Here is a 20,000-nt window from a genome sequence, read left to right as displayed (position 1 = left end):
TACATTTCCCCAAAAAATGCGACTTATACTCCAGTATACCAATGTTTTTTTCCTTCTTTATTATGCATTTTCGGCCGGTGCGACTTATACTCCAATGCGGCTTATACTCCGAAAAATACGGTAGTCATCTTTGTTGTTAGTAAGCACATGCCTAAAAATAGCTCAAGCTGAATTTTAAAGTTGATAGCTGAATTAGAGCTTCTGAATATGTGTACACTTTGTAATCCGATTAGTCGACTAATCGTTAAGATAGTGGATGACGAGTTGACTATCAAAATAGTCAATAGTTGCGGCCCGATCTTCATCTTTGCCACATATACACTTTAGTTAAATATACTGCAACTATAAAACATAAGTCTTGATAATAAATCACACTTAAAGGCTACGTTCACACTGCAGGGTAGGATGTCCTATAGCTGGGTTGCATTCACGTGACTTAGAAGCACATCCGAGTACTTCTGGGTTTCAGGCCATGGTCTCGAGCCCCATTAGGCTTCAGTTTATTTACCTGAATCAGTGCAGATTTGGACGTATTTTGAAAGGTTTACAGGCAAATATAAAAGCGATCAGGGAATTAAAAAAAAAATAATTAGATAGTGGGTTTTACACTCTTAAGAAAAATAGATTTTTAAAAGATTTGAACCATTTATCATCAAGACGTTACTGCTTGTGCGACCTCACTTCATTTGACCCTCAGACCTCACTTCATTTGACCCTCACAGTATTTAGAGAAGAAACGATTGGAAGCACATCATGTTTTTACATCTGGAGGGGTCCACAAATTAAACATTATTCCGTGAAAGACAAAATTGGACTTATTCGTACATCGCTAAGTAACGTACTTGATTGACATAAGCATTGTTGTGCTGCTGTGATCGTGACGCTCATGAGTAAAAGGATAAGTTTGTTTGCAGTTGATTTCCTGCTACAAATATTAGTCTCTCATCTGCAATTCATGTCTGCAGTTGTTTTATGGTGTGAAGTTCATATTTTGTCTCATTATTTAGCTGTATATGTCCCTGTTGTTCAGCAATGTTTGCGAGCGATATCAAGATTCAGTATATGCCGTTGAGCCTACGAAAGATTTATTCATCTAGTTTATTACTATTAAGGATCATTTCTTGATGCTAACGAATAGCACTAAAAACGCTAAAATGTGGTCATCCGTGTCGAATAAAGCCCTTGGCTTTCCTGCACAACAACAACAACTTAAGCTTTTAGTTTTTGTTATGAAAATAAAAAAAAGGTTTATTTGGACCAACAAATGAAATATTTATTACTAGGACTTAACATGACGTTAGTTTACTTTCACAACGAGGTCGTCTTAGTTATATTTAGGCATAGAAACCACAAAAGAACACAAACTAATGCGATCTCTTGTCCTTTCTTTACGTTAGTTTTGCTTTCAAACACCACTAATATAGTAAAAAATAAACTTGATTGCATCACAGAAAGTCAAATGTTCAAACAATTTACAAAGTGATTGCTGCAGAGCCAAGCGGGCCGATTGTATTCCAAAAGATGATCAAAGTGATTATTTTTAAGAGCCATTTCCTTTGACGCACTTTCATTTTTTCGTGACTTTATTACCTTTATGAACCACTTCTTTTGGGACTCTATGAAAGCTCTTCGTATCTCTCTATTTGAACTACTGGTACACCCAAGAACAGAACAGCAATACGGCATTTTCTGCTCAAACTTAACACTCACTCTCACCTGTTATAATGCTACGCTTAAGGTGGTTGACCGTCATGTGAATTAAGCCGCAAAGAAGAAAAACGGATATGATGTCATGTGCAACCCAGCTATTCATTTTTTTGTCAGATCTGATCTTTTTTTGTAATCGTTCACATTACAAAGAAAATGCGATGTCTAATGTGAATACAAATTGACCTTCATACAGACATGACATCACGTCACATGTGCTGTAGTGTTTACAGAAGTAAAAATGGCTCCAATTCTAGTTGGTCTCAGTCTTGGTGCATTTGTAGCAATTTCAAGTATTTTGTGCAAACAAAGTAAATATTTTATGAACCAAATAATTGCACGTAGAAGATAAAGAATGAGGGCAAGTAGGGCTGGGCGATATGGCCTTTTATCAATATCTCGATATTTTTAGGCCATGTCATGATACACGATATATATCTCAATATTTTGCCTTAGCCTTGAATGAACACTTGATGCATATAATCACAGCAGTATGATGATTCTATGTGTCTACATTAAAACATTCTTGTTCATACTGCATTAATATATGCTTATTTTAAACTTTCATGCAGAGAGGGAAATCACAACTAAGTCATTTGACCAAAACTGTATTTAATAAACAGTTATTAAGCAGTGGCACAAACATTCATGTCATTTCCAAAACAGAAAGTGCAAGATTGTCAGAGACATTTTAAAACAAGCTATGAGTGCACTTTTGTGAATGATGTCACTAAGATGACATATCAAAACAACACTAAATTAAAGTGCACTTTTTGTACAGAACGCCACTACAATCGTTTAAAACAAATAAAGTGCACTTTTGTGCATGATGTCACACAAGATATTTCAATAAGAGTCAAATAAAAATGAGCTGCATAATAGGAAACCAAATAGTGTATGTCCTTCACTATGTGGTAGGTTCCTGCGGACGTTATCTCCTTCTGTTGTTGACTATTGTTTTCATACGGTGTTGATCTGCAAATAGTTGCTTCGGCATTTTGTGGGTCTGGCACCGAACAGAGATATTGACATGCGAGTTTCAAGCACTCTTCATTCTCTAGCGGGTGACTTTTCAAATGATGCTACACATTAGCAGTGGTGCTACGTTTTGTAGCAACGCTTTTGCTGCATAATTTTTTCAACATCTTCCTGCTTGAAGCCAAACCACAGCCAGACGATGGACCCCGTGCTGTTTTTTGGGAATTAATTCTTCCTTCATTTGTTACCAGATTCGCACCTTCTCTCTCTCGTATTACTACTCGCACCACACCGTTAGCATCACAGCTAATGTTACCATGTTGCTACCTGTCTGCTCCGCGGGAGTGTGTGACGTTGCACACGTGAAATATGTAAGAAGGTGCGCTTGTTTTAAGTCTCTGTGAGAAGGAGAGACAAGAAAGAGTGGGAAACGCATGCAGTGTAATGCCTGCAGCTATAAGCAACTGTGTGAGAACGTATACTCGAATATCACGATATAGTCATTTTCTATATCGCACAGAGATAAACCTGCGATATATCGACTATATCGATATATCGCCCGGCCCTAAGGGCAAGCATGTTGGCTTTCGCAGTTTGTGGGACATTTGCTTCGACGTCTGCTCCGAAGAGCATGTAGGCGAGCAGTCAGAGACAGGAGTGGTCAAACACTGATGTGAGTTCCTAAAACATTATTTTCGCGTGTTTTCTGCTCATTTATCAACTATCTATTTTGGCGAATAATTATGACTCATTGCTTTTTGATGATGTACAGGTATTAGTGCGATGAATGTGGTCCGATTGTTCAGACTAGAGGTGAGGGAAATAATCGATTTTTTGATTAATTCTAATTCAGATATGGACGATTAAAACATTTATTGGTAAACGTCAATAATCGATAATCAATTCATTTATTGTAAATATTGTAATGCAGACCGTTTTTAAAATTTGGCTCACTGCAGTGAGCCACCTCACTAAGAGCCAACCAGCTTCTTAACTATAGAGCACTTATGTTCCAATTTTGCACAAATGTGATGTGAATTAAAGGCCTACTGAAACCCACTACTACCGACCACGCAGTCTGATAGTTTATATATCAATGATGAAATCTTAACATTGCAACACATGCCAATACGGCCGGGTTAACTTATAAAGTGCAATTTTAAATTTCCCCGCTAAACTTCCGGTTGAAAACGTCTATGTATGATGACGTATGCGCGTGACGTCAATGGTTGAAACGGAAGTATTCCGACACCATTGTATCCAATACAAAAAGCTCGATTTTCATCGCAAAATTCCACAGTATTCTGGACATCTGTGTTGGTGAATCTTTTGCAATTTATTTAATGAACAATGAAGACTGCAAAGAAGAAAGCTTTAGGTGGGATCGGTGTATTGGCGGCTGGCTGCAGCAACACAACCAGGAGGACTTTGACTTGGATAGCAGACGCAATATCCGACGCTATCCGCCGACCGCATCTATGATCGGGTGAAACGCAGGTGAGCACGGGTGTTGATGAGCAGATGAGGGCTGGCTGGTGTAGGTGGATAGCTAATGTTTTTAGCATAGCTCTGTGAGGTCCCGTTGCTAAGTTAGCTTCAATGGCTTCGTTAGCAACAGCATTGTTAAGCTTCGCCAGGCTGGAAAGCATTAACCGTGTAGTTACAGGTCCATGGTTTAATAGTATTGTTGATTTTCTGTCTATCCTTCCAGTCAGGGGTCTATTTCTTTTGTTTCTATCTGCAGTTAAGCCCGATGCTATCACGTTAGCTCCGTAGCTAAAGTGCTTCTCCGATGTATTGTCGTGGAGATAAAAGTCACTGTGAATGTCCATTTCGCGTTCTCGACTGTCATTTTCAAGAGGATATAGTATCCGAGGTGGTTTAAAATACAAATCCGTGATCCACAATAGAAAAAGGAGAGAGTGTGGAATCCAATGAGCCAGCTTGTACCTAAGTTACGGTCAGAGCGAAAAAAGATGTGTCCTGCACTGCACTCTAGTCCTTCACTCTCACGTTCCTCATCCACAAATCTTTCATCCTGGCTCAAATTAATGGGGTAATCGTCGCTTTCTTGGTCCGAATCGCTCTCGCTGCTGGTGTAAACAATGGGGAAATGTGAGGAGCCTTTCAACTTGCAACCTGTGATGTCACGCTACTTCCGGTACAGGCAAGGCTTCTTTTATCAGCGACCAAAAGTTGTGAACTTTATCGTCTGTTCTCTACTAAATCCTTTCAGCAAAAATATGGCAATATCGCAAAATGATCAAGTATGACACATAGAATGGATCTGCTATCCCTGTTTAAATAAAAAAAATTCATTTCAGTAGGCCTTTAATTTAACTGTTTATTATTACACATGTACTATTTTTTTAAAGTTGCAAGTGATAAACGCTTATTTAGTGAAACAAAAATAATTGTAAAACTGCATCAATATACATAAATTAATGATGCATCAATAATTGATTTTTAATCAAATCATAGCTCCTGAATTGTAATCTTAATCGAATCGTTAGGTGCCCAAAGATTCCCACTTCTAGTTTAGACTGCAGTCGCATTGGATACATATCTGATTTATAGCCACATACGAAAGGGACCTGGGTCAGACTTGAAACATTTGAAATTGTACTGACCACATTGATATGAAAAAACCTGATACAGGTCTCATATGGGTAAACAAATCAGAATTGACCTGCATTGTGAACCAGGCCAAACTCTAGTCTACTAGTGAAACCACAAATCAATGCAAAAGGCCAAATTAAATATTGCCCATATTAGATTTAAAATATCCAAACATTCCTAACACACTTGTGACGTGTGTTCATTTATTTAGAATGCAAAATCTCTCTTGAAGGCATTGTTGACTTTGGAAATGGTACTTTTTTAAAATTTGAAATCCTTCAGGACAACATGTTGACTCGTGGTTAGCTATGTTTGCCTCAGAACAGGAAAATCTTGGTTTGAATTTCAGCTCAACCTCACCTCACTCTGTCTAGAGTTGTAGACTTGTGTGGGTTTACTCCAGTTTACTCAGGCAATCCAAAATCACACTTGTTAGGTCGATTGGATACTCTAAATTCCCCATGAGTGTGGATATTGTTTGTCTATTTGTTGCCTTATAATTGACAAGTTCAGAATGAGCGAATATTGAGCTCATCTGTGACCCTAAACAGGATAAAATAGGATACAGGATAAATACATCAATTTATCCATAAATGAATGAATTAATATCAAGGCAACGTCCATCCATCCATTTTCTACCGCTTTTCCCTTTCGGGGTCACGGGGGGTGCTAAAGCCTATCTCAGCCCTGGACAAGTCGCCACCTCATCACAGGGCCAACACAGATAGACAGACAACATTCACACTCACATTCACACACTAGGGCCAATTTAGTGTTGCCTATCAACCTATCCCCAGGTGCATGTCTTTGGAGGTGGGAGGAAGCCGGAGTACCCGGAGGGAACCCACGCAGTCACGGGGAGAGCATGCAAACTCCACACAGAAAGATCCCGAGCCCGGGATTGAACTCAGGACTACTCAGAACCTTCGTATTGTGAGGCACATGCACTAACCCCTGTTCCACCGTGCTGCCCTCAAGTCAACATAATATTGGTAAATATGTGAATTGTAATATGGCTTCATAGAAAGTCCCTTTTGTAACTTGATACTCGATGCATTTTTACATTGTTATCACAATCACTATTTCACATGATTAATGTTGGTGGTATAGGCTGCCAAGACCAAGCTAGTTTTACCCACTGATGAGGAGCAACCAGGAGTTCAGTATCTTCTCAAATCGAATATGCAACTTCCATCCATCCATTTTCTACCGCTTGTTCATCAAGACATTTGCCAATTGTTAAAAAAACCCAGCAATTAATGAATATAGGTCTAGTCATTCCCTAGAAATGAGCCTTCTTTAACTATTTACAGGCTTTATATGTTCATGTTTTTTTCTGCTGTAGATACACAGCTTCACTCACTCTTTTTCGAGCTCTAATGGTTAACTTTTGTAAAACGCCTTTACCTGTTCGGTTCATTTTGAAAGATCATTCGTGGAGCTCTAAAGAATGTGCCATCGATTTATGTGTACATTATAAATCGTTTTTGGCATTTTCCCAACAACTTAATACCAATGGAGGCTGGCCAAACTATTGATATCCTGATGTATCATTTTGTTATCTTTAACGTTACAGCATCAATATTGTTATGCAAGTGCACATGCGCACCCCAAGGATTTTGACTTTAAAGGGGAATTTAAATGTTTTGAATTTTGCCTATCGTTCACAATCCTTATGAAAGACATGACAGATGTATACTGAACAAAAGTATAAACGCAACACTTTCGTTTTTGCTCCCATTTTTCATGAGTTGAACTCAAACATCTAAAACTTTTACTGTATTCACAAAATACCTATTCCTCTCAAATATTGTTCAATATATATAATATTGCTGATTAAACATGAGCATGATAATTGCAGAAGTGTGCCTTAGGCTGCCCACAATAAGGGGCCACTTTGAAATGTGCAGTTTTGCTTTATTGAGGGTCTGGGGGTGTGACCAGAAAATCAACCAGTGTCTGTTGTGACTAGGGCTGGGCGATATATCGAATATACTCGATATATCGCGGGTTTGTGTCTGTGCGATATAGAAAATGACTATAGTTTCAACTACTTTGTTCATATTGTAATTTTTTGCGTTTCCGTCTGAGAACTATTTAGGGTAATCCTTCTTAGCACCATTTTTAATGATGGTATTTAGGATGACCCATGTTGTTCTGTTTTTATTTTGTTCTTGTTTAATAAATGACTAATATTATTTCCTACATGTTTGTAGTATGCTAGTTAGCTTGTTTGTATATGTTTTGTACTTATTTTCTACCTCTGTGGATGATTGTGTTACAAATTTTCTACGTAATGTATTATTTTTGTTACCACCATTTTTCAATCTCGGTGGATTGTTTTTCTTCTGCTGTTTCCATGGACAATGTTGTTGGCATTACCTTTTGTTAGCATTGTGTGTCCTGCATTTTCATTCCACATTGTTCATGCCGAATGCTCACCAATGTCATGTGGAGCTGATGATATCAAAGATGTAGTGTTTCAACAAAAGCAATCTCTACTTAACTTTGCCTGGACAGCTACTGATGGCTGATAGCAGTCTTGTTAGCATTAAATGGTACATCTCTTCTTTTGATATTGCTCACGCCAAAAGCTCACCGATGTTAAGTGTTATTGATGAGGCAGGAGTTGAAGATGAAGTGCTTTAAAAAGTTGCTCTGCAAAAAGTTGGCCAACTTTATTTTTGTATTGAAGATACAGTACCGCCAAAATTAGCCACTTCTGTTGTTATGTTCACCCTTAGCCTGGAAATAGAAGTCCCGCTTGGTGAAGAATATCTAACGATCGCTACGACATAACGGCAGAAAATAAGACAAATACTGCACTGTAATACACACAAGCCCAAAATAAGACTTAATTTAACCCCTAATTTAGGCCAAAATATCTATGATATGCTTTAATTTTCTTGTAATTCTATATTGTATGTATATCATTCCAATGTTTTCCTATATTAGGAGAGTGCCTCATACCACCCGAGACAGTAAAGTTATTTTATTTTCTATACAGCGCCAGCCCCCACAGCACAACAGAAGTCAGGTAGGGATACACTTCTTATAGACCTATACCTTGTGCTTTTATTAAACAATCTAAATAGCTGTATTATTTGCATTTTGGAGTCATTCTATTGGTTTTATTTATCATATACGAAAGGGGAGAAGCACTCACATTGCAGCTATTATATGACCTGGTTTCCCGATTTGTGTAACGTGTTTGTCAGAAATTGAACCCCACCATGGTTGTTTTCAGGGGATGCGCTAAAAATAGATGTTGCTGCACCCATTCAACTGGACAGACACACACACAAGAATTTGCATATGTCGATGGTGACAATATTTATATTCATGTAACACTGTAGGCATGTAAAGCCATAGACTGGCAACATTTTAAGTTAACATGTCTTTAAATCTTGACGGGTTTTCAAGAACAATTTTTACCTAAATTGTATGAATGTCAAATGGCAAGGTTTGCTTTTTAACTAGTAGCACTGGTGATACTAAATGGAAAAAAATTTGTAGCACATTTTTTTTGTAGCACAGAAAAAAACTAGTAGCAATATGAAATGTCTTAAATATCACTACTGGTATTTTATTATTAACACTCAAACAAGGTACACATGTGCACTCATACATATAAACACAATGCCATCATAAGGCCTTCTCTAACGCTCATTTGAACACAGAGAACATCCCGGAACTCTGCTAGCACTGTCGCTAACATGAGTGTAGGGCTGGGCGATATGGATCAAAACTCATATCCCAAAATAGTTTGGCCCATAAACTAACCCATAAATGGAAATATCCGTTGACGTAATTAAGTATCTCCACCATGCCTTCATATAACATTTTCAGGACTGAAGGGGATCCCAAATACACAAAAACATGTACCAACAAGTAAGAAAAGTAGGTTTTACATAATAGAATCCCAATTTAAGAGGTGTTTTGAGATAAGAAAAAAAAAAGCCTTGAAATTGATCTAAGAAAAGTCAATTATCTTCAACCTTCTTTAAAAAACATTTGGATATGCTCAATTCTTCAGCTAAAAAACCCACAAAAGAACAAAATGTGAAATAAAGTGCCCTGGTTTAAGAGGATGTGTTTATACACGAGCAGCAACATGAAAATAATTGACCTTTAACAATAAACATTATTATAGGACATACACATAGGCTCCAGCACCCCCCGTGACCCTGAAAGGGACAAGCGGTAGAAAATAGATGGATACACACAAAGATTTTGCTGCTGCTCACTGCTCCCCTCACCTCCCAGGGGGTGAGGATGATGGGTCAAATGCAGAGGATAATCTCACCACACCTAGTGTGTGTGTGACAATCATTGGTACTAGAGATGTCCGATAATGCTTTTTTGCCGATTATTCCGATATTGTCCAACTCTTAATTACCGATTCCGATACCAACCGATACCGATATATATATATATACAGTCGTGGAATTAACACATTATTATGCCTAATTTTGTTGTGATGCCCCGCTGGATGCATTAAACAATGTAACAAGGTTTTCCAAAATAAATCAACTCAAGTTATGGAAACAAATGCCAACATGGCACTGCCATATTTATTATTGAAGTCACAAAGTGCATTATTTTTTTTTAACATGCCTCAAAACAGCAGCTTGGAATTTGGGACATGCTCTCCCTGAGAGAGCATGAGGAGGTTGAGGTGGGTGGGGTTAAGGGGGCGGGGGGGGGGGGGGTATATTGTAGCGTCCCGGAAGAGTTAGTGCTGCAAGGGGTTCTGGGTATTTGTTCTGTTGTGTTACGGTGTGGATGTTCTCCGAAATGTGTTTGTCATTCTTTGTTTGGTGTGGGTTCACAGTGTGGCGCATATTTGTAACAGTGTTAAAGTTGTTTATACGGTCACCCTCAGTGTGACCTGTATGGCTGTTGACCAAGTATGCATTGCATTCACTTGTGTGTGTGAAAAGCCGTAGATATTGTGTGATTGGGCTGGCACGCAAAGGCAGTGTTTTTTAAGGTTTATGGCGCTCTGTACTTCTCCTACGTCCGTGTACCACTCCGTACAGCTGCGTTTTAAAAAGTCATACATTTTACTTTTGAAACCGATACTGATAATTTCCGATATTACATTTTCAAGCATTTATCGGCCGATATATCGGCAGTCAATATTATCGGACATCTCTAATTGGTACTTTAACTTTAACTTTAACGTTTAGCCAGAACACCAACTTGCCAACTGCTTCATGATGCTGTGTGACAGGCTGTGTTCTGAAAATTACTTTGAAAAAGTCATTAATTATAGTTACTTGTTACTTTACCAAAAATGTTATTAAATTACTAATGGAATTACTCTTTAATAAATGTAATTAATTACTAGGTAAAGTAATTTACTTAAACTTCAAATATCTGGCATAATGCAGTTATAAGTTTCAGTGTGTGTCTGTGTGTGCCTTTTAAAAAGACGGTGCCTTTTGTCTTGTGGCGTGTGACGTCAGCGAGTTCATGCAGACTTGAGCTGTTTTGTCAGCTTAGCAGGCTAGCAGCAGCAGTTTGATGGCTCTGACGGCAGCTCTTTTGAATCCTTCACTGTTTTTTGTTACCTCTGTCTAATAAATAGATTAAATGTGCTTCCATGGCTGCATGTTCTTGTCAACAAAAGGGTGGCACATTTTTCACTTTTTCACTTCATATTTTAACAATCAACCAATCGTAGTTTACTTGTTTAGCCCTTAATCACAAATGTCTCAAAGGGCTGCACAAGCCACATTGACATATTTGGCTCAGGTCCCACATCAGGGTAAGAAAAAAATCTAAACCCAATGGGAACAACGTGAAACCCTGGATTCGGTCCGGTTGAATTTTTAATAGTTTTTTGTTTTAATTTGAGACGTGTATATTTTGTCTTTAGAATGTGTCGCGAGCCAATAAGAATGAAGCTGCGGGCCGCACTTTGGACACCCCTCTGTTAAACATTTGTTCTGTGACCCTCAGGTTCACATCTTTAAAACGAACTGCATTCAAAAAAATTTTTTTTCCACACTCACAAAATATTTAGATAATGGAATTGGCTCCAGCCCCCCCGTGACCCTGAGAGGGACAAGTGGTAGAAAATGGATGGATGGATGGCATCCCTACTCAAAAAAAACATTGTATTTGACTTGTTGAAAGCTGCAGAGACCCTGACTACAAAATAAGTAATACAAGTTTGAATGATTTGTGCTTGCATCTTATCAGATCAATATTGGTTTTGACCAATATTCAAAGCTGTTATATACGTATCAGAAGTGAAAAACTTGTATCAGGACACCGCCAAACATTTACCTTGCTCCTTTGAGCTGCTTTTGCGTCAAACACACCATCAGCAGCGTCTTCATGAATAACTTGTTCACCAATTAGATATTATTTTGGTGTCCTTGGACCCTTTCTTCAGTATGGTGTAGACTACGCTCGAACAGTTTGGACTTTAGAGCAAACAAAATCTGCCATTTTTTCCCAAAATTTTCATCCGTGGTATATTTCTACCACAGTAGTGAATCAAAGAACATAATAACCATCAACATGCAAGGGTAATATTTAAATTAGACATATGATGAATTTAATCTACATTTAACACACTTCTTGTGATTTGGATAGAATGTATTGAATATACTTTGGTGTAATTTATGCGCAAATTTTGCTCCAGACTACAGTCACTTTTAGAACGTTTTGTGTATTGAGGCGTTCTCGTTAGATTGCAATTGAAGGCATCCACGTCCCACCCTCTCCTAAAGTGTAAAAACTAGGGATGTCCGATAATGGCTTTTTGCCGATATCCGATATTCCGAAATTGTCCAACTCTTTAATTACCGATACCGATATCAACCGATACCGATATATACAGTCGTGGAATTAACACATTATTATGCCTAATTTGGACAACCAGGTATGGTGAAGATAAGGTCATTTTTAAAAAATAAAATAAAGTAAAATAAGATAAATAAATTAAAAACATTTTCTTGAATAAAATAGACAGTAAAACGATGTAAAAACAGTTATATAGAAACTAGTAATTAATGTAAATGAGTAAAATTAACTGTTAAAGGTTAGTACTATTAGTGGACCAGCAGCACGCACAATCATGTGTGCTTACGGACTGTATCCCTTGCAGACTGTATTGATATATATTGATATATAATGTAGGAACCAGAATATTAATAACAGAAAGAAACAACCCTTTTGTGTGAATGAGTCTGAATGAGTGTAAATGGGGGAGGGAGGTTTTTTGGGTTGGTGCACTAATTGTAAGTGTACCTTGTGTTTTTTATGTTGATTTAATAAAAAAAACTAATAAAAAAAACGATAGCGATAATAAAAAAACCGATACCGATAATTTCCGATATTACAATTTAAAGCATTTATTGGCCAATAATATCGGCAGGCCGATATTATCGGACATCTCTAGTAAAAACATATCTTCTGGAAATGTACAATTAAATATACAAGGTGTCCCAAAGAATATATTTCGCAAGCCAATAATTTTGGCTATTTTTGTTGAAATAACCTCAAATTTTCACAGAATGTATAGAAGCATATCAAGATTTGGTCTCTGTCAGAATCAGAATCAGAAGTACTTAATCAATCCCCCCTCTTCCCGAATCACTTCTACACTGGATAATCTTACCAGAGACATGCTACAGCGTTTTTGGCAAGAGCTCAACTACCAACTTGATGTGTGTCGTGTCACAGTTGGTGCACATATTGAACACTTATGAAACTGGTTTCAGAATAAATTTATGATGTTCATCACCTTAACTGTTCAATTTTATTGAGCTAGACATGCTTTTAAAATTATGTCAAATATTTTGGGACGCCCTGCATGTCTTGAAGATGAATGTCAGCACTATTTTTTTTATGTCAGTCAAACAGTATATAGATTTGCTGTTCACAACACTAGGGTACATCTGCCCACTGTCGGTACAATGTATAAAAAAAGCTTACTGCATGTCGCACTTCAGTGATATTGTGGACATGCCAAGATAATATGAAAGTAATTCTTTATTGTACATTTTCCTGTTTTTTCTCTAAACAAGTTGTAATGTTGCAATTGCATTCTTTTTTCCTCTTGAGTTTAACAGCTAATCCAACACTGGAGGCTCTAGGCATCGGCACAAGAAAGCAGAGCAGAGACAGCCTGGCAGAAAGCATGTAGTCTATGAGCAATAGTTACATTAGTACAAATGTCAATCTATGACATCACAAATGGCCTACTGTCAAGACAATACTGCAAAAACAGCATTCAAAGGCATCCAAAACTGCATGCAAGCTCACGCCCACATGCATGAACCTTATGATTTGACGCTTTGGCATTGTTTAAAACGAGTATCTTAACATTTTAACATTTACAAGTCAGAAAAGAGGAAAATCATCTTAAAATTATTTACAAACAGTCACCATTTTTTGATTGGCCACTTATTGAAAGTTTATAGATTTTTAAACCAACCAATCTTAAAGACGCAACAGATCTGAACTGAAAAAGTTGAGTAACACAATTTCCATGTTTTTTATTCATGCCAGATTTTTTTGTACTTCACTTGTAGGGCATGGAAAAAATCACAAGGATGCCGCATCAGTACGAGCCACACATCCAATTCCTGCTGCCTGCGGGATCTACTATTTTGAAGTCAAAATTGTCAGTAAAGGTCGAGATGGGTAAGTAAACACCTTTTATTATATATCATCTTTAGTGCATTTTCCTACTTGTCTGTTGAGTCCCTTTGTGTTTTACATTTACACTACCGTTCAAAAGTTTGGGGTCACATTGAAATGTCCTTATTTTTGAAGGAAAAGCACTGTACTTTTCAATGAAGATAACTTTAAACTAGTCTTAACTTTAAAGAAATACACTCTATACATTGCTAATGTGGTAAATGACTATTCTAGCTGCAAATGTCTGGTTTTTGGTGCAATATCTACATAGGTGTATAGAGGCCCATTTCCAGCAACTATCACTCCAGTGTTCTAATGGTACAATGTGTTTGCTCATTGGCTCAGAAGGCTAATTGATGATTAGAAAACCCTTGTGCAATCATGTTCACACATCTGAAAACAGTTTAGCTCGTTACAGAAGCTACAAAACTGACCTTCCTTTGAGCAGATTGAGTTTCTGGAGCATCACATTTGTGGGGTCAATTAAACGCTCAAAATGGCCAGAAAAAGAGAACTTTCACCTGAAACTCGACAGTCTATTCTTGTTCTTAGAAATGAAGGCTATTCCACAAAATTGTTTGGGTGACCCCAAACTTTTGTACGGTAGTGAATTTCCTGTAAATGTCTCAAAATACAAGTCTTGGTAAGAAAGACAATTGTTATTTGAAATACATTTCAGAAGCCTTGGTATTGTAAAAAAAAAAGTTTGTTAAATTACAAATGTTTATCAAAATAATCAAATAGCATTCTCCACAATTGGCTACTATGGTGACCTGGAAGTGCAAACTATTCCATAAAACAAATTACAATTACAGATAACAAATTAACAATAGACAAAACACTTTACAATTTTAGAAAACACAAAAAAAAGACAAAACCCTTTTACAATTTCATAAAACAATAAAAACAAAAGCCCTAACAGCTTACAAATTGAGAAAACAAATTAACATAAGACGAAAGAAACACACACACAAAAAAAGACAAAACAACTTATAAATACCGGAAAGGGAATGTCCCAAGTCACAGATTGACAGCTAAATCGACCAATCATTTTGTCCACATCCGCTGAGTCTTTACTTCCTCATTCAGCACTCTGCGGACATTAACAAAATGATTGGCTTATTTAGCTGTCAATCTGGGATTTGGGACATACCCTTTCCAGTTTTTTTACGAAACAAACTATTTCAGACAATACAACAGAAGCGGAACCTACTTACAATTAAAGAAACCGGAAAGGGAATGACTAAACCTGGACTAACAGGAATGATGTTTCATTTCAAGGTTGGTAATGGCGGTCACCAATGAAAAGTCACATATTGACTTTTGGATACAAAATAGTCCAGCATATGGATGTTTCTAAACCAGGGATTTGTGAAGTTGTGTTTACTATTTGCTATTGTTTGCTTTGCAGTTAAGTGTTTTTTTACTGTACATTTTAAGTGGTGTAGACAAGTAAACATTATTATCACTGTTAAGTACGTACCTAAGTGTTTAGCCAGTACTACAAAAAATAATTTAAAGTATTTAAAATTGGAATGAATGAATGGCGCGGGGGCGTTCAAGCTCCTCCGTTACTCCGCTCGCCATGACCACGCTGTGTGTGGACTGAACGTGCATGCGAACAACCTTTTTGTTTTGTTTTATGTATCAAACCGCGGATCACGTGTGTGCCCCCCCTTTCCGTACCCACACCCAGACACACACACACACACACGGCTCTTTTCTTCTCTCTGGCTTGTGACAGGGGAAGATTTAGAAGAACGACACCGCGCAGCGCATCTGTTTCTAGCCGATACTACATAAAAAATAACGTAAAATAACGCAGTAACGCATCATGTAGTAACGGTAACTGAGTTACTGAATATAAAAAAATAACGCGTTAGATTACTAGTTACCGCCGAAACTAACGGCGTTACAGTAACGCGTTAGTCCCAACACTGGTGGTAAGTAGTAGATTTTCATTGGGCACTCCTCACAGTGTTTCCCACACATTCATTTATTTGTGGCGGCCCGCCACGAAAGAATTACGTCCACCACAAATAGATTTTTTTTTTAATTGTTTTTTTATTTTATTTAAAAAAAAAAAAAAAAAAGTATTTTATTTTTTTGTCCTGTCCAGCTTCTCAGGCAAATCATATAGTTAATGTAGATGCCCATATAGGCTGTTCAGATTTACTTTATAAAAGAGAAGTGTAGGATACTTCTCTTGTTGCCTTATTTGTATTTGACCACTACTGTTTTCTGTTTATTTGTTACTGACTGTGGCAGGACACCTCTGCCTCTGTTTCACTTTATGTTGCTGGTAAATAATATGGTTGTAGTAGTAGGCCAAAGTTAAATTATTTAGTTTGCACTAATTAAAGGGGCAGAGCTTTAAGAGACATTTTGGCTTTTATATTTTATAATATATATTTTTTGTAAGAACCACAATTAATAAATATATTTCAGTGAATAACTTATTGTTCAAATCTGTATATAAATATGTACATAAAGTGTTGTAATTATATTGTAAAATGGATGGATGGATGGATGGATGGACGTTTAAAACAAAACTGTTATTATTAATTAGTAAGTATAAATTTTTTGAGCCTTTTTAGAGAAAATCATATCATTGTAGTAAATTATGCAAATTACTCGATGATGTCATGGTGACCACGCCCATAGCCACGCCCCCACCGCCACAGGTATCTTGGCAGTTTATGGGAAACACTGCCTCATCATGGACATGATGCTGTTTTGGAAGGTCAGATCCTATGACTGTTCCACAGTCTCACACACTCATCCAAGTCCCTCTGTATAACATCACCAGAACAATATCTCTATAGATATGGATGCAATGACTTTCGCTGAAGTATACAGCATATCTGAGGTTAGAAAATAGCTCCATGACTGAAACACATGACTGAAGAATAACACTTAAAAAAAGGTAAAGGTTACTTATAAATTATTTTTTAATGGGCAGTGGGAACTTACCTTCCCTTTCTGAATATTGACCACCAGGACTCAATTCGCTGGTTGGTTGTGGATGAACGATACATGTGGCTGGATACTCCAGAGAAATAGTGGTGGTGTAGGGTACACTGAATTGCAGGCATGGTTTTGTTCCCTGTACCACAATCCCTTCCTATTCACCAAGGTACCTCACACTTGACAGGAAATAGTGAGCTATCACAGCTGGATTATTGTTTGTTGGTCCACATGCAAGCCACAATACTTAACGTAAAAATCCATCAATGCACCCGACAGGGCCAAATCGAATGGTTTCAGTTAATCATAACCATCAGCATACCACAAAAAAATGTATCCCACAGAGTGATATGTTTTTCTTACACATCCTCAAGCATTAAGCTCCTGGAGCAAAGTCATCACATTATCCCTCTTTACTCACAAATTGTACTTTTGTTTGAGTACCTGCCACATCGTACGGTAACCAAACAGCTGCCCAGGTCCCTGAAGTTCCAATCAAATTGCCCGAATGATAGCATTTGTAAAAGAGTAATCCTTTCTTCGATAAAACCTGGCCTCATTCAGTTTGCCTTTCAGAGACCTCAAGCTAATGTTTACGCCATGTAAACATGGTATCATGTCAACGATTACACCGTACGAGTGTCCTGCATTAAAATATGTAATACATTGCTGTGATACACCTGGTTCTTCCATCTGCTTCATGTTCCTTAAACACTGCAGTGACCGACCACATGAGCAACAAAATTGTGTCTAGCGGCTCATATGTTTTCCACAATATTGGCAAAACATCTCAAAGGTGGCCATTATCCACCTTGAAAGTAAGCGCTCAAAACCTCACCTCCTGTCAGTCCGGGTTTGGTCATTCCCTTTCCGGTTGAGTTAATTGTAAATTGGTTCGGCTTCTTATGTAGCGTTTTATGAAATTGTAAGTTGTTTCATAAAGAAACGGGAAAGGGAATGTCCCCAATCACAGATTGACAAGTCAGCCACTCGTTTTGTTCATGTTCGCACAGTGCCGAATGAGGAAGTAAAGACTCAGCGGATCTGGACTAAATGATTGGTTGATTTAGCTGTCAATCTGCGATTTGGGAAATTCCCTTTTCAGTTTATAAAATGTAAGTTGTTTTGTCTTTTCTGAAATTGTAAAGTGTTTTGTCTTCTGTTTTTTTTTTTTCTAAAATTGTAAAGTCTTTTGTTTTTATGTTTTATGAAATTGGGAAGTTTTTTGTCTTTTGTTATTTAGTTTTTTGTAATTGTAATTATTTTCCTGAAATCTTAGTGTTTTGCTCTTCCAGGCCACCGTAAGTTACTGAGATATGCAGTCATGGGAAATGTCCGCGAAAACTCGGAAATCTGCGTTTTTAAACATTTCTTCAAAAATATCACTTCCGCTTTTTTTTAATGAGTTATCAAAATACGATCTCAACAAAATTTGCTCTCCTCAGCTGCAAGTACTGTGCTCGCTGTTCTTCTTGCCTTAACACTGCATTGAGTTAGAGGACGGGTAGACGATCAGGGACACCGAAACAAGCGCACTAGTTTGCAAAGTTGGCATGATCTAGCTAGCTTATTTGTTGTTGCCTTCGTTCTATCTCTCCGAACCACAACATTGACAGCCATCTACTATGCTGCTAATCATATTCGGATGATTACAATCCGAACACTGCTAGTTGTAAACCAGTTGTAGTTCTAGAGTATTTATTAGGAGCCAACAAGAAGGTATATTTTTGACTTGACGGATCTAAACAGAGGTTGCAACACCGGAAGTATGTTACCCGAGGGTGGATGTCTACAGGATATCGTTGCCATATAAGAAACTTTTTCTGAGTTCTTTGCATGCATGTTATAGAATTTGGCATTACATTTTACCCAAAAGGGACAAGTGGTAGAAAATGGATGGATGGATATATTATCTACTAAAAAAACTGAAACATTTTGTGGTACTTTACATGGGACATGTAAGTGTCAAAAAGAAAGCCTAAAGAGGTCAGTAGATGAGAATAAATCTAAAGGTAAAATAGAGTGTTGTTGTTGTGAATCTTAGAATACTACCAGTGGCCATCCATGAAAATACATATTGTAAAAAAGCACATTTATTGCTTAATGCATTATCTGAACAGCTAAAGCTGTTATCCATGTATTTTGTGATTTTTTTTTTCTTCTGTTTTTCTGCATCCCCAGAAAAAAGTGTTTTTGGATCAACTTGTCTAAAATAATAGAATAGCTGATAGACCCTCTGAAATAGTTCACACTTTAGAGGCATAAAAGAAGGTCAGAAACAATATTATGTTAATTAAAAATGCTTTTGCTGCCTATTTGATCCTGGGCATCAAATATTACTTTTTTTAAGAACACGGTAAAAACTGGTCAAAAAGGTTAATGGTGTGACATGAATATGTGTATGTAGATACTTACATACAATCGCACCAGAAGCATTGATAATTAAAATGTTCTTTTTTTGCAATCCAGCTACATGGGAATCGGCTTGTCTGCTCAGGGGGTCAACATGAACAGACTTCCTGGTGAGTAACAAGTGATTGATATTTTTCTTGGTAAATTATATACTTTTGCTGTCATAAAAATGCTTCTTGCCTGTAACTTTTAGATGAGTGGTTCTTAAACTTTTTTCACAAGGTACCACCTCAGGAAAAAAAAAAATGGCTGTCCAAGTACCACCATAATGACCAATATTTAATACTGTAGTGTAGTAGGCCTACGTGTTCAGTAAAAACAAGGCAAATGTTTAATTTAACCAGTATATTTGATATTCGTTGGCCTTCCAGAAGATACATATTGATCTAACATCGATTTAAAAGGTAATTGATTGATTTTATCAAAACGAGAAAAGAAAATATCGCCTCTAAAGAACGACAGAAAAGTTGTTTTTAGCATTTTTAGATGAATTAAAACATAAAATTTATGCAAGTCTGTAGCCCATCTGTGACATCATCTCCTGGCGCCATAACTCGTCAAAACAAGTATGGCAAATACGACAGCGTTTTGTTCAGGAGAGAACACTAATGCTAATACAAATAATAACAGAAGAAATGAACAAATTAAAAAGATGG

The 20,000-nt window shown here is 37.2% G+C and overlaps 1 protein-coding gene across 2 annotated transcripts in view; it reads left to right on the top strand.

Moving 5' to 3' along the window:
* The window catches only part of LOC133641434 (ran-binding protein 10), a 58,861-nt gene that overhangs the window by 9,671 nt on the left and 29,190 nt on the right, over window positions 1-20,000 (top strand). For both annotated transcript variants that reach the window (XM_062035165.1, XM_062035166.1), the window contains exons 2-3: window positions 13,857-13,968; window positions 19,402-19,454. In XM_062035165.1, the coding sequence (XP_061891149.1) occupies window positions 13,857-13,968; window positions 19,402-19,454 (165 nt within the window). The remainder of the gene's footprint in view (window positions 1-13,856; window positions 13,969-19,401; window positions 19,455-20,000) is intronic.

Source organism: Entelurus aequoreus, linkage group LG24 (genome assembly GCF_033978785.1).
Source record: "Entelurus aequoreus isolate RoL-2023_Sb linkage group LG24, RoL_Eaeq_v1.1, whole genome shotgun sequence".
Taxonomy (NCBI): Eukaryota; Metazoa; Chordata; class Actinopteri; order Syngnathiformes; family Syngnathidae; genus Entelurus; species Entelurus aequoreus.
Note: the sequence above shows the minus strand (reverse complement) of the source record. Positions and strands in the feature narration are given on the sequence as shown.